General features: G+C 43.7%; 1 protein-coding gene across 7 annotated transcripts; it reads left to right on the forward strand.

Annotated features, from left to right (window-relative positions):
* The first annotated feature begins 1945 nt into the window (after positions 1 to 1945).
* TTLL2 (tubulin tyrosine ligase like 2) lies at positions 1946 to 27850 on the forward strand. 7 transcript variants are annotated; one of them, XM_063666835.1, is made up of 5 exons: positions 2006 to 2131; positions 5075 to 5297; positions 11413 to 11569; positions 12475 to 12525; positions 12816 to 18180. In XM_063666835.1, the coding sequence occupies exons 4-5, from the start codon at positions 12484 to 12486 to the stop codon at positions 14391 to 14393; spliced, it is 1620 nt and encodes a 539-aa protein (XP_063522905.1). In that variant the 5' UTR covers positions 2006 to 2131; positions 5075 to 5297; positions 11413 to 11569; positions 12475 to 12483; the 3' UTR covers positions 14394 to 18180. The 7 variants fall into 7 exon arrangements, 6 of the variants coding, with proteins under 6 accessions (XP_054347418.2, XP_054347419.2, XP_054347417.2 ...); XM_054491443.2 differs by lacking the exon at positions 5075 to 5297 and having other exon boundaries at positions 1946 to 2131; XM_054491444.2 differs by lacking the exons at positions 5075 to 5297; positions 12475 to 12525 and having other exon boundaries at positions 1946 to 2131.
* Positions 27851 to 27921: the final 71 nt, after the last annotated feature.

The following is a 27921-nucleotide window of genomic DNA, read 5'->3' on the forward strand; positions in this document are numbered from 1 at the left end:
GAGTTTTCTTGCACTTTGCCAAAATTATAGATGTAAGCATCATAATGAATCTAACCTCCTCTTGATTCCACAGGAGGGCACGTAAAATAAGTGTCTTCTGTTGCCAACAGTGGGAAGCAGGGGATAGATTTATGCCATAATAGTGGGCATTTGTGAGGTCCACACAACAGAACATAGACAGCCCCCAAGCATGTTGACTGCAGCATGAAGCCAGGGCAGGAGGAGATGCTGGACCAACACTGTGGTGGGATCCAGCCCTCCTCTGGGTTGGGTCTCTGACATCAAAGTCCAGAATCTGTTTGGTCAGTCCCTAAGAGGTGCAAAGCCCATGTCCAAGCCTTTCCATGTCCAGTAACCAGGAGTCACATGGAGAACTGAAGCCAAGGAGAGAACTGAGCCCCATGTGAAATCAGGGAAATAATCAAAGGGAACAACAAATGGTTTGGGGGAATGTGTTTGCTCCTAGTGCTCACTTCAGAAAAAAGTACATTTTTATAAAAAATGCACACCGCATATTTTTCTTGCCGAAGCGCCCTTAGCAGTCTCCTTTCGTCTTGATAGCTTTGCCCTTCTTCTGCCAGATACCCAAGCGGAGAGTCAGCATGAAGTCTCGGAGGTGCAGGTGTAACATCTCCAGTGGAAGGGACAGATGAAACATGGCTGAGTAAATGCAGGATTTACAAATCGCCACACCAGTGATCTGAGCCCAGGTGCTCTTGCTTGTGCCAGGATTGCCTTCCCTGGGAGTGCAGGAAACCCAGATAAAATAACCCCACCCCCCCCCCCACCCTTCCTCGCACGCTCAGGAAGACAGTCCTGGTGGAAGAACCTCATTTCATTTCATTTTTACAAAATTTACCCCCCACACGTGCTGGGAGGAAAACAATAAATAACTAACAGTGCATGAACATGTCAGATGGAAAAAGAAAAATGCCTTTCAGATTATATCTTATGAATGACTTTTGTTCTTGGTTTGCGGATAAGGAAATTAGCCATGTTTCACTGTGCTTGACAGAACTTAAGCAACCTCTTCAGCGGCTTGGTGTGCAGTTTTTATAGAGTTACGTGAAGCAATTGATTGTTCCTGGAAGATGGTGGTGATGCCTGTAATCGAATAGATGGCAATAAAGCATTCAACTGTCATCCACAGAGGCAGCCACTTGCCAGAGCCAACATGGACTGAGGGTAGAGAGTCTACGGCTCTGAGACACCTGGCAAGGCCACTCCAGTTCATGCAGTCCTGAACCTTAGGGGTGGTGGCCAGAGGCTGTTAGATTAGCGAGGACACAGCCAGGGCTGGAAGGAGGGGTCCAACTGGGATCTCTGACATAAACATGGCTTAAACAAAAAGATACCTAATTCATTTTGGAATCTCAACTGCTTTTGTGTAGACATAACCTTTTTTTTTTTTTTTTTTTTGAGATGGAGTCTTGCTTTGTCACCCGGCTGGAGTGCAGCGGTGCAATCTTGGCTCACTGCAATATCCATCTCCTGGGTTCAAGCAATTCTCCTGCCTCAGCTTCCCAAGTAGCTGGGATTACAGGCACCCACCACCATGACCAATTAATTTTTGTATTTTTTTAGTAGAGACGGGATTTCAACTCGATTATCTCCATCTCCTGACCTTGTAATCTGCCTGCCTTGGCCTCACAAAGTGCTGGGATTACAGGCATAAGCCACCGCACCCAGCGCACATTAAATATTTTAAGATTCCATGCAGGTGAAGCAACAGGAGAACCTGGCAAGAACAGATGCCACCCCACCAGGCAGCCCACCAGGCCTGCCCCCTGTGTGCTGGCCTCTGAGGCCTGAGGCATGGGGACTGGCAGGAGGCCCACTGGGGCGGAGAGAGAACTCTGAAGCTTGGAGGAGGAAGGAAGGTGTGATGAAGCCTGGGTCCCTGTCCCTAAGGGGTCCTGACACTCTGGGCCCCGCCCTGAGTCTATGACTGGTCTCCCCTTTGTGAGGAGAGCAGGCACTGCATCATCAGCAACCAGCGCTCCATCCAGCCTCCACTCATTTCAGCTGGGCGCTGCCGCTGCGGCACAGAGACCCACAGAAGCCACCCTCGGAACCAGCGCCCAATAAGAAGGCCGGACCTGTGTTCCTCTACACCAAGCCTGGCACTGGGGTAAGCGTAGGAGGTGACACGCAGGATGGGAGGGTGGCCCCGACACGCCTCTGTCCCAGGACCAGCCCCTTCCTGAGAGCCCAGGGGCCGGGGTTGCTAGGAGCAGTGAGTGTGCATTGGGACCCCCAGGGGCAATTGGTAGTCAGCCCTTCATACTCCTTCAAAGGAAAAGCAGTCCAGGGTTGTATGAAGTCATGTACTTTTCAATCCAAAAAGTTCCTATGGTGTCCAGTGCCTCCTGCATGCTGAGGTGCCAGTTATATAAGAGTGCACGAAGCAGACCCAGTTCTGAGACTAAAGTTACCAAAGGAGGGGAGTGTAAGTTAAATGCATCCCATAGTGGGTACAGGAAATTCAACTGAATTCAACCAAAGCTGATTGAATGGCCGTTGTGTTCCGGGAAATGTGACAAATGCTAGGGTTATAAGACTTAACGGGATCATCTATGAAACACACATGACTGTAATTTAGGGCCGAGCATAATTGTTTCCATAGGGTAAGTGTGAAGTGGTATGGACCCCACAGGGGGAAAAGAAAATCCCCCCAGTTGGGGAAAGGAAGGGCTTCGAGGAGGAGTGGGCATTCATGCTGGGCTTCCTGAGAGAGGTGGGCTTCCATCGGCAGAAACTCAGGGGCTCTGGGGACATTTGAGGCTGAGGAGGGTGGGCCGAAGCACTGGGCTCCTGTTGTCACACGTGAGCAGGAAGTGGGCTGTGATAGGCTGAACAGCGGCCGAGGACGGGTGCAAGGCCATGAGTGCATGCCGGCCTGGGCCTTCCACACCGCAGGCAGAGGTCATGATGAGGCAAGAGATCACACTTGCCCATCTCCAGTCTTCAAAGAGGCAAAGTCAGCTCTCCCACCTTGGGCTAGTGATGGCGTTTGCGTTTCAAGCAGCTCAGTCTACCCTGGGTTTGTTGGAAATGAGGCTACTCTGAGTGTCTCGGGGCTGAGCGTACACATGGGATGTGATCTTTGACCTCTGGGACCTTAGAACTTTGTTGAGAAAACAGAACTTTCCTGATAATTAACAGAAAAAATAGTGCATGATCTCTAGTTTGATAATAAAATAATTATTCTGTGTTTCAAGCGATACACATTTTTATTCAAAAGAACATTTATGTAGGAAGTTTTTTTAAGTTGGTCAACTCAAAAAATGGGACTGTCTCATTTATAATTGGGGTGAGAAGCATTCTACATTCCAAATAAACTATAAGCCACAGCTATCAACTATGCATCAGGAAAGGTGACCAGCAGAATGTTGACCATTTACAGGCCAAGTGCTTGAGGGCGACTGATCTCCACAAATGTCTTCAATGACCTAGAACAATCATGCACAAGGCCTGCAGCTACTGTGCACTCCTACCCAATAAAGGTGGGATATTTTCTATGTCTACACCAAACTTGTCCAACCGGAAGCCCTCGGGTCTCACGCAACCCAGGAGAGCTTTGAATGTGACCCAACACAAATATGTAAACTTTCTTAAAGCATCATGAGTTTTTTTTTATTTTGTTTTTTGTTTTTAGCTCATCAGCTGTCGTTAGTGTGAGTGTATTTTATGTGTGGCCCAAGACAATTGTTCTTCTTCCAATGTGGCCCAGGGAAGCTAAAAGACTAGACACCCCTGGTAGACAATGTCAGTCAAAGAAAATGACCAAGGCAAGTCTCAATCATTTAAGAAGTTTATGTACCAAGGTTAAGGACGCACCCAGGAAAAAGAACACAGAACCACAGAAAAGGCTGTGGCTTATGCTTTTTCCCCCAGAGAGGGTCTGGGAACCTTAATAAGTAAAGGGAAAAGAGTGGGTATTGGGGGAAAGAGGAAGAAAAAAAAAAGGAGGGTCTGTAAGAGGGAAGCAGTTGCAATTTTTTGAATCTTTGGTCAGCATTCACTGAATACACATTTTATAAGTGGGGCAGGTAGAGGAACAGTCGCTTAGCATTCGTCTTGCTTAGTGAAACTTCATTTTTCTATAAGATGAAATAAACATAGGGCAGAGGATGCCATCAGCTATGCATTTGCCTCAGGTAAGTGGAGGGATGACTTTGAGTTCTGTCCTTTGTCCCATGCCTGTGAAGATGAGCTGTCAGCTTACATTGTCAGGGTGAAATTCAGCAGAACTGTTCTTGGGTAAAGATCTTGGAGCCCACCAGGAATTTCCTTGTGAGGGAGTTCTGTATGTAGCTTTTTCATCTTTGCAGCCATCTTATTTAGGAGTAAAATGGGAGGCAGGTTTGCCTGATGCAGTTCCCATCTTGACTTTTCCCTTTGGCTTAGTGGGTTTGTGGTCTTGAGATTTATTTTCCTTTTACAACAACTCACTTCTAAATTTGAAACTCACTGTGCTAAGCCATGTGGAACAACAGCTGTGTGTATGAATTTTACATTCACACCAAGATGGCATATAGGTTTTTACATATTTACAGCTTGGCTACAGGGGTGGCTATTAATAGTTAAAAAGTGAAGGAAACCATATTTGCACAAGAGAAACGGAAACATACAGGTTATGTATGGTGAATCTCCAGGAATTCCAAGTAAAGCAGGGAAATGCTTTTGTAATTAACCTCTGAAATCCTAAAAGTATAGGTCTTTTTATATAAAAATGCAGTTTTCTTTCTGTCTTGCACATGAAAGAGGCAAAGAGCAGCATTGCCTATTCATTGGCAGATGTTTTCTTTGGTTCTCTACATTGGTGAAAACTCCTTTTACAGCATCTGGTATCAAGGTCACTTAAGAAGGGCCCCTGTCCTTGACCCCAAAATATTTTCTCCTCATTTCAGTTCAGTGGCACCTGAAATTCCTGATGTTGAAGCACATGGTGTAACACTTCAGCTGGATCCCGGGTCAAATGGAAAATTGCTCTGGGGCTGTCTGTCCTTTAAGCAGTGAATGTGCCAAAAAGATAAAATGTGAAGAAAAAGACTCTTAGTTATTTTTGCAGAGCCTGTCTCGGATGGAAGAAAGCACCAAAACTAGGAGCTGTTGGCTTAGGAGGCTGCCGTCCCTGGGAGCCGCTCTCTCCTGCTGCATCCCGTTGTCCCTCAGTCTTCCGGGCAAACCAGTGGGCCCTCATCTAGGGATCAGGATTCCCGCAGTGATGGAATACATTATTTTTGGCTGACTTCCTTGCCATGGGACCCCGTACACCCAGGAATATCATCAAGGTATGGAAAAAGGGGGCTCTTCCCCTTCCTACGCCAGGAGGCTGTGGCTCCTAAGAAATTGGGTCACTCCTGGTCATTGGAATGCTGTCTGTGCCCTGATGACATTGACTGGTGTTCTAGCCCTTGAAGAGGGAAGAGCTGTGCTGGTTTCAAAGTGTCTGTTTGTTGGCTGCATGGTGGAAGATGCCGTATGTGTTTCCTTGTTCTAGGTGAATATGCAGTTGGGTTAAATAGTGGCTCAGTACTGAATGGTGGGTGGTATTTTCCTTCCAGATGAGGACTCTGACCTTTGAAGTTTTCAGCGGGTGGCATTTCACAGTAACAGAGTCTGACAAACACAAATGGGACATCCATCTCCATTGCCTGCTCTTGTAGGCTGTGATGTGGCAATGCCTCTGTTTAATCTCCAGGATCTCAGAGTTTACATCTTCGGTACTGGGTGCTTCACCAGTGACAGTGAGATTCTGGGCAGGGCTTTCCCTACCTATGGAAACAGGCACACGGGCCTCTACTCTCTGGATGTGCACTCCCTTCCTGAACACTGGTTGGGGGAATAGCTCAGATGTGCTCTAGTTTCCTTCTGGAAGCTTCTATGTGGAGGTCTGACTGCACTCTCCTGGGATGCTGCCCAGTCAGGGACTCTTTATATACCAGGTGTCACTGATAAAAGAGCACTTTCAGTTTCTGCAGTTCAAAGGGCCCATCCCTCTCTCTGTGGCCCCAACCTTGTTAAGGACCTGCTCACAGAACCCCTCCCAGGGACCACACCTGAAACACAGGCTCCCACCTCAGGAAGCTTTTGGCAATGCAAGTTGGAGATCATGACGTTGCTGATATAATCAGAGAGTTCCTTGGTAGTTTGCATATTATTAGCAAAATCACACTTTTACCTACTTCAGAGACAATCATGACTCAACAGTGTGACTTCCCAGTGAGGCTGAAAACCCTCACTGAGGCCCTGAAAGCCCAAATACAGTTTTTTGACATTTTGAGATTATGTTGAATGACTTGTTTTCAGATAAAGCTTGTAAGCCTGGAGAGCTGTTTTAGTTGGGCTGTTCTGTCTATGCTCAGGGTTAAGACTGGGTTGGTTAAATTGACAGGTGTCCCAGCTTCTGCCCCAAATAAGTGGCAAATACTTTTACGTAATTCATAAATTCACATTATATTTTTGTTGTAATATATTTGTATATTTGTATAGTATATTTGTATCATATTACATGTCCCTTTGCCTTTTAAATCTGAGAACTGTAAACCTAATTTATTCTTCTCTAGATAGTTTTAATTATTGATTATAAGCTTTGGCTAATATAAATGGATGCCTTCAGGGCCTAGCCAGGACCCAGCCTCTGCAATCAAGTGCCCCAGACCACTGTGGTTTTATGTGTTATTTGTATCTTTCGTGAATTTTATTACGCTAGTAGTCGTTCTTGTCTGGTTCCAGCACCGTCTCACCAATTCCCCTCCAGCACATCTGATGTATTATAGGCTAGAAGTCCAAATATTCAAAAGCATATTTTATATTACATAAATGTCTCCATGTATATATATAAATATACACTCAGATGTCATACGCACACGTGCGCACGCACACACTGATTTAAGCACTGAGAGTAAAAGTGCAGCACTCACTCTCTTTGGTAAAATGTCAGGTTTTGTGATGTTTGTTTTCATTGAGAGTAGATATTCCACTGAATTTTGGGTTCAAAGCCAAGAGGGTTAAGTTAGCCATAAATCTCCTGGCTTCCGACCTAGAAAACAGATGTTATAAAAATGGAGGAAGAATTTTAGGCAGATATGAGCAATGGAATGGGAATTGTGTGTCTGTATTACTTGTACTCAGTATAGTTTTTCAATGGTTGAAATAAAAACAATGTACTGGCCAGGTGCGGTGGCTCATTCCTGTAGTCCCAGCACTTTGGGAGGCTAAGGCAGGTGCATCACCTGAGGTCAGGGGTTTGAGACCAGCCTGACCGACATGGTAAAACCCTGTCTCTACTAAAAATACAAAACAAATTATCCAGGCATGGTGGTGCCCACCTGTAATCCCAGCTACTTGAGAGGCTGAGGCAGGAGAATCGCTTGAACCAGGGAGGCAGAGGTTGCAGTGAGCCAAGTGTGCCATTGCACTCCAGCCTGGGGGACAAGAGCGAAAATCCATCTCACAACAACAACAACAACAACAACAACAAAAAAAAAAAGAAAGAAAGAAAACAATATACAAAATGTTTTATTCCATTAATGTAAAGGAAAAGATCTTGACACTTGTGCCCCTCCCTCCCTGCACTTTGGTGTGTTGGTTCATTCATTTATTCCACAAACATGAGGGCACTCTGTCCAGGAACACAGATTAAAAGGACACCCGTGGCCTCATGTTTCAGCCAGCAAGGCAGCCAATGGACATTTCGCAAATCACACAGGCCCCAGGACCAAAAAGGGCATGGAGGCTCAGCCAGAGACCTGGGAGGGCAGCATGGGCATTCCCATGATCCCTTCTGCAGTGCGCAACACTGCAGCACGAGCTCGACAGCGCCCGACTAGGCAAGCCTGCAGCTCAGCTCCTTGTCCAGCCAGACCCAGTCGCTCCCCGGGTGTGCTGGGAGAACACATGGTGAGGTCATGGTACACCAGTGCCCTTCCTGTTCCTGCACAAGTTCGCTTTCTAAGAGCTACTCAGTACAAATGAGTGTCATTTCCTCTTTATTTTCATTATTTTATTAACTGAAAAATATTAATTGTATATATTCATCGGGTACCTAGTGAAGTTTTGTTATGTATAATGTATAGCGATCTGATCAGAGTAATTAGCATATCTATTGTCTCAAATGTTTATCACTTCCTGTGGTGAGGATGTTCAATATCCTCCTTCCAGCTATCTGAAACTATTATATATTACACTACTGTTAACCCTGGTCACCCTGCAGTGGCGTAGAACACTAGGACTCCTTCCTCCTGTGTGGATGTGACTTTGTGTGCTTTAACAAATGCCTCCCTATGCCCCCTCCTCCTAAACTTCCCAGCTTCTAGAATCCTCTGTTGTACATTTTACTTCAATTAGATCCACTGTTTTTTTAGCTTTCACCTATGAGTAAGAACATGTGGTGTTTAACTTTCTGTTCTTGGCTTATTTCACTTTACGTAATGTTCTCCACTTCCATCCATGATGGCATGAATGACAGGATTTCATTCTGCTTTGTGGCTGAATAGTGTTAAAGTGAAGTAAACATGGCCGGAGAAGGGCTCTGTACTTTTATATTTGAGTCCTTCTGGATGAACCATAACCCAACTTAATAGGTGGACAAGATTGAAACCCCGACTTAGGAGTATGCACCTGTAACAATCGCTGAGTCTTGGCCAATCCCCGCAGCTGTACTTCAACCACTCGTACACTGCTGAGTGTTTAAACCGTGTTCAAATAAGGCAAACAGCAACCTGTAACCAATCCAGCTGTTTCTGTACCTCACTCCCGATTTCTATATGCCGCTTTACTTTTATGTCTCTAAATTTGTTCTGACGACGAGGCACCCCTGGAGTCTCTCTGAATCTGCTGTGATTCTGGGGGCTGTACGATTCGTGAATCTTTCATAGCTCAACTAAACTCCTTTAAATTTAATTTGCCTGAAGTTTTTCTTTTAACAACAGTATTCCATTGTTAAAAGAAAAACCTTAGATAAATTAAATGTAACAGAGTTTAACTAAGCAAGAACTCTTCATGAATTTGGCAGTCACCAAACCAGAACAGGTTCAAAGACCCCACACTGTGTCCGGGTGGGTGAGAATTCATGGAGAGAAAAAGGAAAGTGAGGCGTGGAAAATGGAAGTGAGGTACAGAACCTCCTGTTTGTTACAGCACAGGGTTTGCCTTTTTTGAACACGGTTTCAGCAGTTGGCTGCCTGTGATCGGCTGATTAGTAGTGTACTAATCACTACTTCGTGATTAGTACAACAGTAAGTTACAGTCTGTTTACCCTCCCATTAGCTGACAGCTCACTGTGTATGAAGAAACCTTTAGACCCAACTTATAAGGAGGCAGTGTTAGGCTGAATTCAATTTAATAGAGTAGATACCACATTTCCTGTATCCATCTGTCCCTGAATGGACCCCTGGGTAGATTCCGGATCTTGGCTATTGTGACTGTGCCGCAGTGAACACGGGGTGCGGTTGCCTCTTGGATGAACTGTTTCCTTTCCTTCTGACAGATGCCTGGTGTGGGGGGAGCTGCAGGATCATGGGGGGTTCTGCTTGTAATTTTATGAGGAGCCTCCACGCTGCTCTCTGCAGTGGCTGTACTGGTTTCCATGCCCACCAACAGTGTATAAGAGTCCCCTTTTCTCCATATCCTCACCAGCCAGCCTCCTTCACTGAAAGAAGAAATAATAATATAGGTTATGATATAATATTAATATATCTAATTAAGTATTATCACTATGTTCTATATTTATTTAGCATATTACATAAGATGTTATTGTTGTATACTAGTTTGTATTAGGTATTAATAATATACTATTTAGAATATAAATTAAGCATATAAATATATAATTAAATCAATTCCCTGCCATGGGTCGTGGGTGGCATTGCTCATCCCCATCCTCCTTCTCAGCGATGGGGACTTTGTCCCCCTCAGCACAGATCAAGGAAGAAAATCTGAAGGGAGAACTGTCCTCTTACCATAGGGACGAGAGTCCCTCTGAGACAAGACAGTGGTTTTGCTCATTGGCTCAGCTGTCCTGTTCCAGAACAGGACTCGGCCTCACCCATGCAGAGCTAAAAATTGCACTGAAGAGGTTGTGGTCTTGTTTGTTCCAAACAGGCAGTCTCTACCCCACACGCAAACTCCACCACTACAGCTAGGGTGACGGAACATCCTCAGTCAGCTTTAAAAACAGCATTTGCTTCCTTCAGAAGTGGGAGGTGGAGCCATTTAACTGAAAAGAAGCATTTCCTCCCCTCTGTGTGGGCCTTGGGGGGCTCCTCCCCACCTCTGTCCCCCACCCTGGGATGATGGCCAAGCAGGCCACACCCTGACCACACCCCAGCCCACACCCTGGCGCTCTTCACAGCTACAGGACAAAGTGCTGGCTCTTTCTCCCATGTCAGGGGCTGCAGACGTGTCCCAGCTGACTTTAACAAACTGCACGTGCTTTCCACACACAATCAAACCAACCGCTGGCTGTGGTCAGCATCTTCGAGTCTGAGAAAGATGCACACACACACACACCACACACACAACACATACACACAGATGACGCATACAACATACACGCAACACACAGACGTGCAACGTACCACACACACAACACAAAATATACACACAATATAAGCAGCATACACACAACACACACAACATATGCAGCACATACAACACACACAACACATGAAACACAACACACATACATACCACATATAACACACAATACACATTCACATATACACACAGCAGACATACACAGCACATACAACACACCACATGCAATACGACACACACTCATACACATCATAAAACATACAACAAACAGCACAAACAAAACACACACCACATGCAACACACGACACACATACATATACATACAACACAATACACAATACACACACAACATAAACACACAGCACATACAACACACAACTCATGCATACCACATGCAACACACAACACACAACATACACACAACACAAGCAACACACACAACTCATACAACATACACAACACACAGCACACATACATACTAGATGCAACACAACACACGACACACATGCATGCCATATGCAACACACAATACACTCACACAACACAACATACAGACAACACATACCACATGTGACACACAATACACACAACATGCACACAAAACACACAATACACACAACATGCACAGACAACACAGAAACAACAAACAGACTCAACAGGCACAACATAGTCACACACACACACACACACACACAGTCTGCTTGAAACACTTATTGATAGCATGGAACAGAGTTTGAAAGCATTACTGTAAACTAGGACAACTGAATTTTAATAACCATGATGGATTGATCAATTCTGTATGTTCCTTGTCAAAGCAACAGCAACAATGGAGATGCTGTGTGTTCATTGTTGATGCTGCTTTGTTCACAGATCTTTGAGAACCACCACCCCAGCCTATACCCCTAACATTCCATCCGAGGCAAACCACACTGAGCAGCCACCTGCAGGCCCGGGAGCAAGGCTACAGGAAGCAGGTGTCTCCATCCCTCGCAGGCGAGGCTGCCCAACATCAACACTGGAGAAAAAGGTGGGTGGGCAAGCCAGGTAGTTCCTTCCTTCCTTCCTTCTTTCCTTCCTTCCTTCTTTCCTCTTTCTTTTTTCCCCTCCCTCCCCTCTTCCTTCTTTTTCTTTCCTCCTTCTCTCCTTCCTTCCCTCCCTCCTTCCTGCCCTCCCTCCTTCCTCCTTTTCTACTCTTTCCTTCCCTCATTTCCTCCTTCCTTCCTTCTCTCCCTCCCTCCTTCCTTTCTTGTAAAACCTTCACTGAAAGTACACCATCTGTCAAAATTTACTTCTTTTTTATCAATCAGAAATTTTCAAACATTATAGAATTTCCACCAAGTAAGTTATTTATATCATTATGTGATCAATTTTGCATGAACAATACAAATCAAAATTGCCTTCACTTGAACATTTTGATGAGCACGTTGTCTTAGGACTTTGAAATATATACATTTTTACCAAGAGTCTTTGACGTTTTTTACCTTTTCTCTAGATCTTAATGAAACATCACACTTCATCATCAGTTATGATCTTCTTAAGAATTATTCTGCTTTCCTTCTTCGAAGTTCAAAAGAATATTTCAAATCTGCCTTTTATCTTTTAAAATGTGAGGCAAAATCTGCACATTATTATTTTTACTGAATAGGTTTTAAAAACTTAAGTTGTTCTTTCCGACTCTGTTTGTCACTAATAACCACTTATTTGAGTGACCCAAGCCTCTACACACCGAAAGCCCTCCAGTGGGCCTAACGGGTCAGGTGGGTGCCTGCGGAACCATGGTAGGTGCCCGGCCTTCTTAAATTTCTCAGGCCAATAGAACTCTTACTAATTTTATGACATCATTGTTTCACACCTCTTGTAACATACTTGAATTCATTTAACTAAATGAAAGTTGACATTCGTGTTTTGTTCTTAATCATGCTCACTTTTTAGGCCAACAGGATGTGCCGCAGATACGGGTCTGCAGGGACTCAGCCCTCAAAAGTATGATGGAGTATTTGCAAACATTTTTAACATATTACTAACACAATGCAATAGCAAGGTAAAATCTGAAGAAAGAGTAAAGAGGTTCCCAGGACAAGATGGATTTATTCTAATAAAGGGAGCAGAGATGGGTGCATTGGTGAAGAGACGTGGGTGTCCGGTGAGACTGCACAGTGGGAGGGTGGACAGGCAGGACAGCTGGCAGCACCAGGTGCATGCTTTCATCAGTAAAATCTACTAGGTTATGGTCTTGACCACTCTCCTAACCTTTCTCAACGATCCATTTTTAGAAAAGAAAACCTCATTTGATGGCGGAAGATGAACCTTCAGGGGCCTTCTTGAAGCCGCTGGTTTTTCGCGTTGATGAGACCACCCCGGCTGTGGTGCAAAGTGTCCTCCTGGAGCGGGGGTGGAATAAGTTTGATAAGCAGGAGCAGAATGCGGAGGACTGGAACCTGTACTGGAGGGCGTCCTCTTTCCGAATGACCGAACACATCAATGTTAAACCGTGGCAGCAGCTAAACCACCACCCTGGAACCACCAAGCTTACCAGGAAAGACTGTTTGGCCAAACACCTGAAGCACATGAGGAGGATGTACGGCACTTCCCTGTACCAGTTCATCCCCCTGACGTTCATCTTGCCCAGTGACTACACCAAGTTCGTGGCTGAATACTTTCAGGAGAGGCAGATGCTGGGCACCAAGCATAGCTATTGGATTTGCAAGCCAGCTGAGTTATCTCGTGGGAGGGGGATACTAATTTTCAGTGACTTTAAAGACTTCATCTTTGATGATATGTACATAGTGCAGAAATATATCTCCAATCCTTTACTTATTGGCAGATATAAATGTGATCTCCGCATCTATGTTTGCGTTACTGGCTTTAAGCCTTTGACCATTTATGTTTATCAGGAAGGGTTGGTTCGGTTTGCCACGGAAAAGTTTGACCTCAGTAACTTGCAAAACAATTACGCCCATTTGACCAACAGCAGCATCAATAAATCCGGGGCCTCTTATGAGAAGATCAAAGAAGTGATTGGTCATGGTTGTAAATGGACGCTCAGCAGATTTTTTTCCTACCTTCGTAGCTGGGATGTGGACGATCTGCTTTTGTGGAAGAAAATCCACCGCATGGTTATTCTCACCATTCTCGCCATTGCGCCATCTGTCCCCTTTGCTGCCAATTGCTTTGAGCTCTTTGGGTTTGATATTTTGATTGATGACAACCTGAAACCATGGCTTTTAGAGGTCAACTACAGCCCAGCTTTGACCTTGGATTGTTCAACAGATGTGTTGGTGAAGAGAAAACTTGTCCATGATATTATTGACCTGATTTACTTAAATGGTCTAAGAAATGAGGGGAGAGAAGCCAGTAATGCCACACATGCAAATTCCAACATCGACGCTGCAAAAAGTGACAGAGGTGGGCTTGATGCTCATGACTGTCTTCCTTACGATTCTCTTTCGTTCACAAGCAGAATGTACAACGAGGATGACTCTGTGGTGGAGAAAGCTGTGAGTGTGCGTCCTGAAGCTGCACCTGCCTCCCAGCTGGAAGGAGAGATGAGTGGGCAGGATTTTCATCTGTCAACAAGGGAGATGTCACAAAGCAAGCCCAAGTTACGAAGCAGGCACACGCCTCACAAGACACTTATGCCCTATGCGTCCCTCTTCCAGTCGCACTCCTGCAAGACCAAGACCTCCCCGCATATCCTCTCAGACCATGGCAAAGCTCCAGATCCCCAAACAGGCAACTTTGTTCTTGTTTTTCCTTTCAATGAAGCAACTCTCCGAGCTTCCAGGAATGGATTAAATGTCAAAAGAATAATCCAAGAGCTCCAGAAACTAATGAATAAGCAACATTCTTAAGTGGTAAAAAATCAAATCAAGAAAAAGTGACATGGATTTTTAAAACCCAAGGATCCTCTCCTAGAGAAAGCAATAGTTCAAGTCCCTACCTGTGCCACCAGCATGTTAACTATGACACTGGGACGGAAGATGTGGCCATATGTATAAATATAACAGCTCTGACAAAGCATAATATGTTCAAGTGGTGATTAAACTACATTACATCCCATGTTTATTTGCTCAGGTGTCTTGAAAGAATTCTACAAATACCACACAGCCTCCCACTGGTAATTGAATATGCTACACTACAATTATGCTATATATGTATTTAAAGAGGAGAAAAAGATTATTCTAATATTTTTAAAGGATTATTAGGTGAAAACAGTACAAAAGAAGCCAGGAATTAACTTTCTGTGTTTTTTTTAAATCAACCATTTATTTGTGAAAATTATTTTGTTAACTTAAAGATCAGACAATTGTTCAGAGTGAGATAAATCACTGAAAGCCCTAATGACTCTGTTGTTTACAAATCCTGGGCTTGAAATCAGACTTTGTACCAAAGAGCTCCCTGTGGGGGCATCCTTCGGCTGTATTTAAATAGTGGCCCCTTGGCCTTGTCACCATTTGTTTACCATCACAACATGCGAGGTCATGGCCTCCCAGATCAAAGTATGCTGTCATTTCTGCCACATAAAAAGCATCTGCAGTCCTAAGACATAAAAATTCCAGTAGGTTACTTGAAAACATTATTCTAGTGAAAGTAGTCAGACACAAAAGGCCACATGTTGTATGACTCTGTTGATATGGAATGTCAGAATTGGCAAATCCATCAAAAGCAGATTGGTGGCTTAGGGGAAGGGTAATGAGGAGTGTCTGCTGATGGGTAGGGGGCTTCCCTTTGGGGTGACAGAAATGTTCTGGAACTATATAGAGGTGATGGTTGCACAACACGGGGAATTCACTAAATATCACTCATGGTACATTTAATGTTATGTGTGTTTTACCACAATAAAAAAGTTAAAAGCTGGCCATGGTGGCTCATGCCTTCAATCCCAGCATTTTGGGAGGACAAGGTGGGAGGATCTCTTGAGCCCAGGTGTTTAAGGCCAGCCTGGGCAACATAACAAGACTCTTCTCACTTAAAAAAAAGAAAAATCATTTTTTTATTAAAAAAAAAAAAGGGATGGGGAAGCGCAGACAGGCATATCTCCCAGCAGGTTCCTGGGTGGGCAGGCCTGGTCACAGGTCATAGCTGAGAAGAGCTGGAGCCAGTTGAGAAGACCCACCGTGGACTAAGGTCGGAAGTCAGCCTGCAGGGGCACTGCTAGACGCGTGCCTCCAGGGTCCCCAGGTGGACAGAACCACTCTCAGTCTGCAGGCAGGACGGGCCAGGACCGAGGTCCAGGGCCCTTTGAGGATCTGCTGTAGGACAGAGGTTGGCAAGCCTACTCTGGAGACGGAATGGTGTGTCTCCTGGCAGGACTCCGGCTGGGCAGAACTCTCCCAGATCATAGCCTGGTAGGAAAGGCTAGACCCGAGCCCCAGGGCTGTGTCAGGATCTGCAAGGGTCCAAGTTCATTAAGCTCCATCCAGGGGCACTGGTGGGTGAGACTCCAGCAGTTCCCTATGTGACTGGAACTTCTCCTGGGTGGCAGTAGAATGGGGCTGGAGTCAGCATTCAGGGCTTGTTCAGGCTCTGCAATGGGATGGAGGCCAGCAACCCTATCCTGGTAGCCTAGACCAGTGAGTCTCCCAGCAGGCCCCTGTGTTGTTAAGAGGGCTCCTGGGTCACAGCTGAGAGGGCCTAGAGCCAAGAGAGGGTCCCGTCAGCATCTGCTGTGGAACAAGACCCACCGCAAGCCTCTGGGTGTTTCAGATGGGTGAGTCTCTCTCTGGGTCCTTGTAGGAGCAGGATTAACCTGCAACCATAGCTAAGGGGGGCTGGTGCCAAGGCACAGGGTAATTTTCAAATCCATAGCTGGGACCATGTTGGTGGACCTGCCTGCTGAGTCACTGCTGTGCGTGACTTCTCCAGGACTCCTTGGCAGGTGGTTTATGTAGACTGGAAGTGAAGGGATGGAAAAAGATATTTCAGGCAAATGGAAACCAAAAGAGAGCAAGAATGGCTATCCTTATATCTGACAAAACAGACTTTAAGTCAATAACTGTAAAAAGAGACAAAGATGGTCCTTACAGAATAATAAAGGGGCCCATTCATCAAGAGCATGTTACAATTTTTAAGTCTATGCACCCAACATTGGGCCACCTAAATATGTAAAGCCAATAATAATCAATCTGAAGGGAGACATATACTGCAATATGATAGCAGCAGGAGGGCTTGAATACCCGACTTTCAACAGCAGACAGATCATCCAGACAGAAAATCAGTAAGGAAACATTGGGCTTGAACCTCACATTGGCCCAACTGGACCTAACAGTCATGCACAGAACATTCTCCAGGATAGATCATAGGTGAGGTCACAAAGCAAATCTTAGCAACTTTAAGAAGACTGGATTCACATCAGGTTTCTTTTCTGACCACAGTGGAATAAAAATAGACATCAAAAACAGGACGATTTTTTAAAAAAAATCACAAATGTGGAAATTAAGCAATATGCTCCTGAACAACCACTGAGTCAAAGAAGAAATTAAAAAGGAAATTTTAAAATATCTTGAGACAAATGAAAATGGAAACACAATATATCAAAACTTATGGGATGCAGCAAAAGAAGTTATAAAAGAAAAGTTTATACCAATAAATGCCCATATCAAAAAAAAAAAGATCTCAAATAAATCTGAACAATGCATTTCAGGGAAGTAGGAGAATAAACTCAACCCAAAGTCAGAAGAAAGGAAATAAAAACTAGAGCAGAAGTAAATGAAATAGACACTAGAAAAACAACAGAAAAGAACAATGAAACTACTTGTTTTTTTAAAAACATAAAAAAATTGTTAAATCTTTCACTAACTGAGGAAAAAAAAAGATGACAATAAACTCAGAAATGAAAGAGGAGACATTACAATTGATACCATAGAAATACAAAGAATCATAAGAAACTATTGTGAATAATTATATTCCAAGTAATTGGATAACCTAAAAGAAATGGATAAACTTCTAGACACGTATAACCTACAAAGACTTAATCATGAAGAAATGGAAAGCCTGAATAGACCAATAACAAGTAAGGATATTGAATCTGTAATAGAAAGTCACTCATTAAAGAAAAGTCCAGGACCTGATGACTTCACTTCTAAATTCTACCAAATATTTAAAGAAGAACAAATACCAATACTCCTCCATTCTTCCAAAAACCTGAAGAAAATACTTCCAAATTCATTTTACAAGGCCAGACAAGGACACTACAAGAAAGAAAATTATAGACCAATATCTCTGATGAACACAGACGCAAAAATCCTCAACAAAATACTAGCAAACTGAATTCAACAGCACTTCAAAGGATCAGAATCAAGTGGATTTTCCCCTGGGATTTGAGGATAGTTCAACATAGGCAAATTAATAAATATAGTACCCCATATTAACAGAACAAAGGGCAAAAATCATTTGGTCATCTTGATAGACACATACAAAAAAAGGATTTGACAAATTCAAAAACCTTTCATGATAAAAATTCTCAGCAAAGTAGAATCAAAGAGGTTACCTCAACACAATAAAGATCGTATATGCAAGCCTGCGGCTCACATCATACTCAATAGTAAAATGTTGAAACCTTTTCCTCTAAGGTCAGGAACAACATGAGGATACCTGCTCTCACCACTTCTGCTCAACATAATACTGGAAGTCCTAGTCAGCATTAAGAAAAAAAAAAAATAGGAAAGAAAGAAATGAAATTGTCTCTGTTTGTTGATGACATAATCTTATATATAGAAAACCCGAGAGATCTCACCCCAAACTGTTGCAAACTCAAATTCAGTAAAGTTGCAGGACACAAAATCAACAAGCAAAAAGCAGTTGCATTTCTACACACTAACAACAAACTATATAAAAAAGAAATTAAGAAAACCCCATTTACAATAACATCAAAACAATAAAAATACTTAGCAGTAAATTTAACCAAAGAGGTGAAAAATATGTATGCTGAAAATTATAAAATGTGATGAAAGAAATTGAAGATGACACATATTAAAAGATTATCCTGTGTTCATAAACTGTCAGAATGAATATTGTTAAAATGTCTGTACTATCCAAAGCAATCTACAGATTCAGTACAATTTCTATCAAAATCCCAATATCATTTTTCATAGAAATAGAAAACACAATCCTAAAATTTGTATGGAACCACAAAAGACCCCAAATAGCCACAGCAATCCTGAACATAGAGAACAGAGCTAGAAGCATAGCACTATTTATTTTCAAAACAGATTACAAAGCTAGAGTAACCAAACCAGCATGGTGTTCACATGAACACATACACATCGACCAGTGAGATAGGATAGAGAGGCCAGAAATCAAGCCACGTATTTACAGGGAATTGATCTTCGACTGAGGTGCCAAGAACACACAACAGGAAAGAGCAGTCTCTTCATTAAATGATGCTGGGAAAACTAAGTGCAGAAAGATGAGATTGGACCTTTTGTTCACACCACATACAAAAATCAACTCAAAATGGATTAGAGGCCCAAACAAAAGACCTGAAACTGTGCAACTACTAGAACAAAACATAAGGAAAAAGCTGCACAACATTGGTCTGTCAATGATTTCTTGGATATCACCCCAAAGGCGTAGGTAACAAAAACAAAAATAAATGGGATTAGATCAAACTAAAAGTGCCTCCACAGCAAAGGAAAAAACAGAGGGGAGACACAACCCACAGGCTGGGAGGAAATATTTGTAAACTCTGTATGTGATAAGGGGCTAGTTTCAAAAATATATTTAAAAATTCAAATACGAGCAAAGGACCTGACTCGACATTCTCAAAAGAAAACACACAAATGGCCAAGAGATACATGAAAAAATGCTCAATATCACGAATCATCAGGGAAATGCAAATTAAAACCACAAGAGCACTTCATATCTGTTAGAATGGATATATTAAAAAGATGATCCATTATAATACCCATTACCATATCCCTTCTAACAGGTATGAAGTGATATCACACTTCGTGTTTTGCTGGGGATGTGGAGAAAAGGAAGCCTTTGTACACTGTTAGTAGGAATGTAAATTAATAGAGCCATTGTTTTAAAAAGTATGGATGTTCCTCAAGAAACAAAAAATGGAATTACCATATGATCCAGCAATCTCACTTCTGGGTATATTTTCAAGAGAAATGAAATCAACATGTCAAAGAGATGTCTGCACCTCCATGTTCCTGGCATCATTATTCCCCATAAGATACGGAAGCAACCGAAGTGTCCAACCACAGATGAGTGGATAAAGAAAGGCTGGTGTATATCTACAATGAAACGCTATTCAGCCTTTAAAAAAGAAGGACACTGTCATTTGTGACAACATGGGTAAACCTGGAACACATTATACTAAGTGAAGTAAGCCAGGCGCAGAAAAATAAGTATCACAGGGCTTCCCTTGTACGTGTAATCTAAAAATGTTAAATTAGTTGAAGTAGAGAGTAGAATGCTGGTTACCAGAGGCTGAGGAGGGGGTAGGGGTGGCAAATGAAGAACTGCTAGTCAAAGGGTACAAAGTTCAGTGAGGCAGAAGAACTAAGTTCTATGAAGCCGTGGTGGGGAACTGCTGCGGGAGGGGCCGGGGAAGCAGCTGCGCTCTTGGTCGGCTAAGTGGAAGCCCACGTGCCTTGGTCTGTGGGCCTGGCTGAGGCGATGCAGCTCTCCCAGGAGCAGAGACTCACCCTGGCAGGAGCGTGGAATCCTGGCTGAGTTCTTCCCATTTGATATCAACAGCATTTTATGTCAGCACAGCACATACCCACCTGAAGCCTTCATTGGAGTGCAGAGTACAGACTCACCTTGCTTGTAACTACTGATCCTGTGCTCACACAATACCTAAATAATGTGCTCGAACAACCAAAGGATTGGCTATACAAATGTTCAGTTCATAAACTGGCCACAGTCATTGCAAATATTGAAAGTGGTGATGTCCTTGAAGGAAGGCACTTTGATACTAAGTGTGACAAGACTGCAAAAGATGACGGTGCACCCAGAGAACAGACAGCGCACCCAGAGAAAGGAGGACAGGTAACCCAGAGAAAAGACGACAGTGCACCCAGAGAAAAGATGGCAGTGCACCCAGAGGAAGGAGGACAGTGAACCCAGAGAAGTCTCAGAAAGCTATCCAGGACAAAATCCATCCAGCGATCAGATGAACCACAGTTAGTGACATTTCTGCAACTGTTGAATTTTCTTGTTCATTTGATCTATGATTTATGCAAAGATCTGGTTGTACCTGGAAGATGGGAAGAGTGGGGACCACAGTTCATGACCAACCGAGGAAGTCTCCCTTCGTTCATTTGGTGCTACATCCACACAGCTCACAGCATGGTGGCCCACAAAATCCTGTCAATGACCGAGGATGATATGAGGAAGATGATGTAATTTTCAAATGTGGTTTTCCTGAAACCAAGTCAACTATAGCTGATATGTTTTATTTCACTGGTTAATGTTTACATGGGAAAAACCAATATTATACTTTACTGAACTTTGTGTAATTGTTCCATTTTTTTGATACCTGTTAGGCTTACCATGGGGTTGACATAATGAATTTATTGCACATTGTTCAAAAGGAACCAGGAGGTTTTTGTCAGCACCGTAATGTAAATTCCATTGCAGATGGTAACTGTAGATGGAAAAACTTTTGCTATAAAATGAAATGCTTCCCTAAATCAGACATTCTGGTAAAGTGGCTTGACTCAGTACAGGTAGGGAGATATTTAAATATAAAATACAATGAAAGCAGTCTAAATATTTAGAATCTTGGTTTAGATCCTGAAAGTAACTAATAATCCATAAGCAATGCAATATTGCTCTACTGGATCCTTTTGACATTTATTTCATCATATAGTTTTCCATATTTAATAAATTTACAGATTTAATTTATATAACTTGAACCTATGAAGGACTGGATATTTCTACTGTTTAATGTCCTGTGATGTAGAACTCTCGAAAAAATTTTATATTTTATATAATCAAGCTTTAAGTAAAAAATGAAGAAATAAAGTTAAACGTGTTATTATTATTTTTAAATTAATTAATTAATTAATTAATTTTTTTTTGGCAAAGTCTTGCTCTGTCACCAGGCTGGAGTGCAGTGGCGCCATCTCGGCTCACTGCAACGTCCACCTCATGGGTTCAAGCCATTCTCCTGCCTCAGCATCCTGAGTAGCTGGGACTACAAGTGCATGCCATCATGCCCAGCTAATTTTTGCATTTTAGTAGAGACGGGGTTTCACCATGTTGGTCTTGAACTCCTGACCTTGTGATCTGCCTGCCTTGGCCTCCCAAAGTGCTGGAATAAAAGAAGTTCTAGTGATCTGTTGCATAGCATGGTGACGATAGTCAATAATAATGTAGTGTATATTTCGAAATTGCTAAAATAATAGATTTTCAATGTTTTCTTCACACAGAAAAAATGACGCCTGTAAAGTAATGGATATGTTATTTAGCTTGATTCAATCATTCCACAATGCAAACATACATCAAAACTTCACATTGTACCTAATAAATATACACAATTACTGTCGGTTGAAATTATTTTGAAAGAGGCAAGATTAAGCTGCTGCAAGTAGGGATGCAGAGTGGGTGGCACAACTGCAAAGAGCAAGGGGTCATCGCCAGGGTCAAGACAGTGACCTCTAACCGTGGCTGGTGCACAGGGAGGCTGCAGGTACAGCTGACAAAGCCTATGACCTCAGTCAGGCGTGGGGGTGTGCACCTGTGATCCCAGCTACTCCAAAGGCTGATGCAGGAGAATTGCTTGAACCTGGGAGGCGGAGGTTGCAGTGAACTGAGATCGCGCCACTGCACTCCAGCCTGGGAAACAGAGTGGGAGTCTGTGAAAAAAAAAAAAAAAAAAAAAAAAAAAAAAAGGCTGTGACTTGCTATGCATGGAGTTCAGAGAAAAGGCAGGAGAAAGACCATGTTCCGGGGAATTTAGACACGAGACTGGAATGAACACTTTTTTCATTGCCTGTTTTCACGCATTTATACATTTATACTCTCTCAACTCTGTTCCAGGAAAGATTTAAAGGAGACAAGTAAGAATGCAAGCCCGTCAAGGCTGTTCCGATTTTAAATGTCAGTTCAGCTCCTACTTTATGGGGTTTGGCAAATAGAGTTAAAGGCCTTTTCCTCAAATGCTCAAACATTCCAATGAGACTAAATCAAGCAACCGGAATCACTTGAAAACCAGAGACCAGATTCCATTCTCCCTCCGTTTTTTTGAAATCTTCACTTCTTTATCACCAGCTGGGTTTCGATGACTCTTCAGGTGTAAAGGTCAACCTCATAGAAACGGGAAAACCTGTGTTGTTAGGAAGGATGGTTTTATGTGAGCATTTGAAGTTTTAGGGCAAGAATGGCCTCGGGCCATCTGTCAGGAAAACATCTGGCAGTATCTCTCCTAGGGTGAAACGTGCGCAGATTAAACTGAAGTAATAACGAGCTCACGTAGAGTCTGAGACGAGACAGGAAATTTATATGCACGGCATGTGAATTCGGTGCCCGGGCTATGGAGGAAAGAACACAGACGGTCCTTCTGAGGTGGGGCAGACAAAACCGCTGAAAGTGAAGGAGAATTAAGGCGCTACACGGTGGTCATTCAAAAAGCCTCAGACTTCCCCTCCTAAGAAGATGGAACAGGCGTGCGTTTTCCTCCTTCCCGCAGGTGCAACCGGAAACCTCGGGCAGTGCCCATCAAACAAACTCAGGAAGACCAGAGGCGGAGAGAAGAAGCCCCGGGGAGCCGGGGGACCCTGAGAACGACAGGGTGGGGCGTTCCTGGGTGTGTGTTGTTTTTTTTTTGACTCTTCCACCCCAAACTGGGTGCTCACAAGGACGCGGAGGAAAACAGCTCCCGCTGCTGTCTCCAGCCAGAGCACTGGGAGAGGCGCGGCTCCAGGAAATATTTCGAGGACCCTGGGAAATGGGTGGAGATCTCTGAATCTAAAAAACCTTCAGGAGACTGGAAGTGTTTTGAAGTTGAAGGTTATGGTTCTTTCTTATTTTGTCTCAAAACAGGATCCCCATTTCCCTTAATGTAGGATTCGAAGGCATAAGCAGAAGAGGAAAGGGGTGTCACGGTCAGAGCCGCCTAGAAGGCAACGGGAAGCAGAAGCGCAGGCCTGCTAGATGCTCTTCAGAGTGACTTCGCTGTGGGCTGCGGAAGGCAACAGAAGGAACTCAGCATCCACTGGCCACGTTCCCCTACCCGGAGCGGAGGACAGAGCCCAGTTTCTTCGGGCAGTGGCTTCAGCCAGCTCTGCCACAGGGAAGGAGCGCGCAGCTGCCACACACCGCAGGCAGCGCTGACACAGACTCGGCCTTCCCGGAGCGCAGGCGTGTCGGGGGGCGCCGCCCTCGTCGCTGTCGGGAGCCCCGCAGGCCCGTGGCCTTCTGCCTGGTTCTCCCGCCTCTGCAAGCCTCGCCTTCAGGACTCCGCCTCGCCTCCCTCTTTTCTGTTGGGAGACTCACGGGGCCGTCTGTCTGGACGATGTGTGCACATTTCTTACCACGATTCCTTTGCACACCAGCTACAGGCACCGCTGCGCTGGGGACGGCACAGCTGAACTGTGCTGGCAGCGAAGGGGCCTCACGGGGACCGCTCAGCTCCCTGAGGGCGCAGCCCACCTGGTCCGTGGGCGGGGGGGAAGAATACACTTCCGCGGTTTTCAGTGACCCAGTTTGTGGCATGGCACATGTTGAAAAGGTGAATGTGACCGCGTTACTTCAGAGATGCGCTGTGAGCTGCTTTGTGCCGCGAAATGACCTGTTTACCCAACAGCGCCCCCTGTAGCCCAGTGCCAGAACCGGCTTTTTCATGATGTTGCTACATTGTGTTTACAGCCTCCCTGTGCGGGGTTTGCGCGCACAGGCGGACCTCGTTTTATTGCGCCTTGCTCTATTGTGCCTCGCAGATACTGCACTTGTTTTTACAAATTGAAAGTTTGTGGCAACTCCGTTGGGGCACATCTGTGGGTCCCATTTTCAAACAGCTTGTGCTTACTTCCTATCTCTGTTTCACATTTTGGTAATTCTTGTAATATTTCGAATTTTTTCATTATCATTATATCTGTCATGGTGATCTGTACCTAGTGATCTTCGATTTTACTTTGTAATTGTTTTGGGGAACGAACAACTGCACCCACGTAAGACAGAAAACGTAATAAATGTCACGTGTGTTCCACATGCTCCACTGACCAGCTGCCCCCATCTCTCTCCCTCCCCTCAGGCCTCCCTATTCCCTGAGACACAATTGTGGAATTACATCATTAATAACCTACAACGGCCTCTAAGTGTTCAAGTAAAAAGAAGAGACACACATCTCTCACTTTAAATCGAAAGCTACAGATGATTAAGCTTAGTGGAGAAGGCCTGTTCAAAGTTGAGGTAGGCTGAAAACAAGGCCTTTTGCACCCAGGAGTTAGCCCAGTTGTGAATGCATAGAAAAACCTCTTAAAGGAAATTAAAAGTGCTGCTTCAGTGAACACATTAATGACAACAAAGTGAAACAGCCTTATTGCTGATATGGAGAAAGTTTGAGTGGTCTGGATACAAGATCAAACTAGCCACAACACTCCCTCAAGCCAAAGCCTAATCCAGAGCAAGGCCCCAACTCTCTTCAGTTCCATGAAGGCTGAGAGGAGTGAGAAAGCTACGGAAGAAAAGTTTGGAAGTAGCAGAGGTTGGTTCATGAGGTTTAAGGAAATAAACCATGTCCATAACATAAAAGTGCAAGATGAAGCAGCAAGTGCTGATGGAGAAGCTGCAGCAAGTTATCTGGAGACCTAGCTAGGGTAAGTGATGGAGGTGGCTACACCAAACCACAGATTGTCAGTGTAGATGAAACAGCCTTCTGTTGGAAGAAGTTGCCATCTAGGACTTTCATAGCTAGAGAGGAGAAGTCAATGCCTGTCTTCAAAGCTTTAAAGGACAGGATGTCTCTTGCTAAGAGCTAATGCAGCTGGTGACTTAAAATTGCAGCCAATCTCATTTACTATTCCAAAAATCCTAGGGCCCTTAAGAATTATGCTGAATTGGGAGGCCGAGGTGGGTGGATCACCAGAAGTCAGGAGTCTGAGACCAGCCTGACCAACATGGAGAAACCCCGCCTCTACTAAAAAAAAAATACAAAAAATTCGCCGGGCATGGTGGTGGGTGCCTGTAATCCCAGCTACTCTGGAGGCTGAGGCAGGAGAATCGCTTGAACCCAGGTGGTGGAAGTTGCGGTGAGCCAAGATGGTGCCATTGCACTCCAGCCTGGGCAACAAGAGTGAAACTCTGTCTCAAAAAAAAAAAAAAAAAAAGAATTATGCTAAATCTACTCTGTCTTTGCTCTATAAGTAGAATAACAAAGCTGGATGGGAGCACATCTGTTTACAGAGTGGTTTACTGAATATTTTGAGCCCACTGTCGAGACTTACTGCTCAGAAAAAAGACTATTTTCAAAATATTACTGTTCATTGGCAATGCATCCAAGGGCTCTGATGGAGATGTGCAAGGAGAGGAATGTTGCTTTCATGCCTGCTAACGCCGCATCCATTCTGCAGCCCGTGGATCAAGGAGTAATTTCGACTTTCAAGTCTTATTACTTAAGAAATACATCTCAAAAGGCTACAGCTGCCATGGATAGTGATTCCTCTGATGGATCTGGGCAAAGTCAATTAAAAACCATCTAGAAAGGATTCACCATTCTAGATGCCATTAAAAACATTCATGATTCATGGGAGGAGAAACAATATCAACATTTACAGGAGTTTAGAAGAAGTTGATTTCATTCCTCATGAATGATTTTGAGGGGTTCAAGCCTTCAGTGCAGGAAGTAACTGCAGATGAGGTGGAAATAACAAAAGAGCTAGAATTAGAAGTGGGGCCTAAAAACGTGACTGAATTGCTGCAATCTCAGGATAAAATTTGAACAGATTAGGAGTGGCTTCTTATGACTGAGCAAAGAAAGGGATTTCTTGAGATAGAATTGACTCCTGGTGAAGATGCTGTGAACATTATTGATATGACAACAAATGATTTAGAATATTCCATGAACTTAGTTGATGAGGCAGTGGGTAGGGTTTGAGGGGATTGACTCCAATTTTAAAAGAAGTTGTACTGTGGGTAGAATGCTATCAAACAGCATCGCATGCTACAGAGAAACCTTTCATGAGAGGAAGATTCAATCAATGCAGTAAACTTCATTGTGGTCTTATTTCAGATATTGCCACAGTCACCCCAACCTTCAGCAACCTCCACCCTGATCAGTCAGCAGCCATCAACATCCAGGCAAGGCCCTCCACCAGCAAAACCATTATAACTTACTGAGGGCTCAGATGATCATTAGCATTTTTTAAAACAATACAGTATTTTTAAATTAAGATATGTTCATGTTTTAGACATAATGCTATTATACACTTAATAGACTACAGTATAATATAAACCAAACTTTTATAGGCACTGGGGAAACAAAATATTTGTGTGACTTGCTCTGTTGCAATATGAGCTTTATTGTGGTGGCCGGGAACCAAATCCACAGTATCCCCAAGGCCTGTCTGTAAGGTGAGGCAGCAGCCCAGGAGCTAGTGCAGCCTGCCAGGTGCTCTGTGTTCCCAGCAAGCAAGGACACTTGGGAAGTGATACAAAGACAGAAAAGTTTTGGTCATTTGAGAATCAACTCATAATAAAAAATAAATAATGAAATATGGGTAATTGAAGTAAGTTGATTACAAATTGAAAATGATATTCAGAAGGAAAAAGTTATATATAAAGATGGTTGTGATACAAAAGAATATAATAAAACATTTAATTTTATTCCCTTTAATAAATGAGGAATGTGGTCTTACTCCTTCCATTGTCTGCTTCTAAAGTATAAACTTGTGTCTATCTGCAGATGCAGATAAGAAACCTGGGAAACCACAAGAAAGCCAAGTAGCCTGGGAAAAAATGGGCATTGAGCCACGAGCAAAAAATAACAGTTGATCCTGTTGGTGCCACCTGACAGCAGAGACGGCCAAGGACCCCTGAGCGTGAGTCTGGAGAGCTGCCCTGCAGCCCCACTCTGCCTTTCCAGGATGAGCCTTCTCCAGGAAGCCACTGCTCATTCAGAAAGTGAAGAATGCCAGTGTTTCCAACACCAGCCCCAGCTCTGCTGACGTCTCAGAATGGCAGGACCACGCATGATGGAACACCAGGCAGAGGAGACGCAAATATACAAGGCGAGATGCCAGGCAGGGCCAGCGTCTCCATCAGGCACATGAGGGCCCACGATACTTTTAGGAACCCACGAAAATGTTTTAATTTCTCTTAAAAATCAGAAGGAAACAAATAAACTCTTAGGTATAAGAAAATGTTTCAATATACACCTTTATACAAATGCAGTAACAAAACTTACATGTTTAAATTTTTTAATGG

The sequence above is a fragment of the Pongo pygmaeus genome, chromosome 5 (genome assembly GCF_028885625.2).
Source record: "Pongo pygmaeus isolate AG05252 chromosome 5, NHGRI_mPonPyg2-v2.0_pri, whole genome shotgun sequence".
Classification (NCBI taxonomy): domain Eukaryota; kingdom Metazoa; phylum Chordata; class Mammalia; order Primates; family Hominidae; genus Pongo; species Pongo pygmaeus.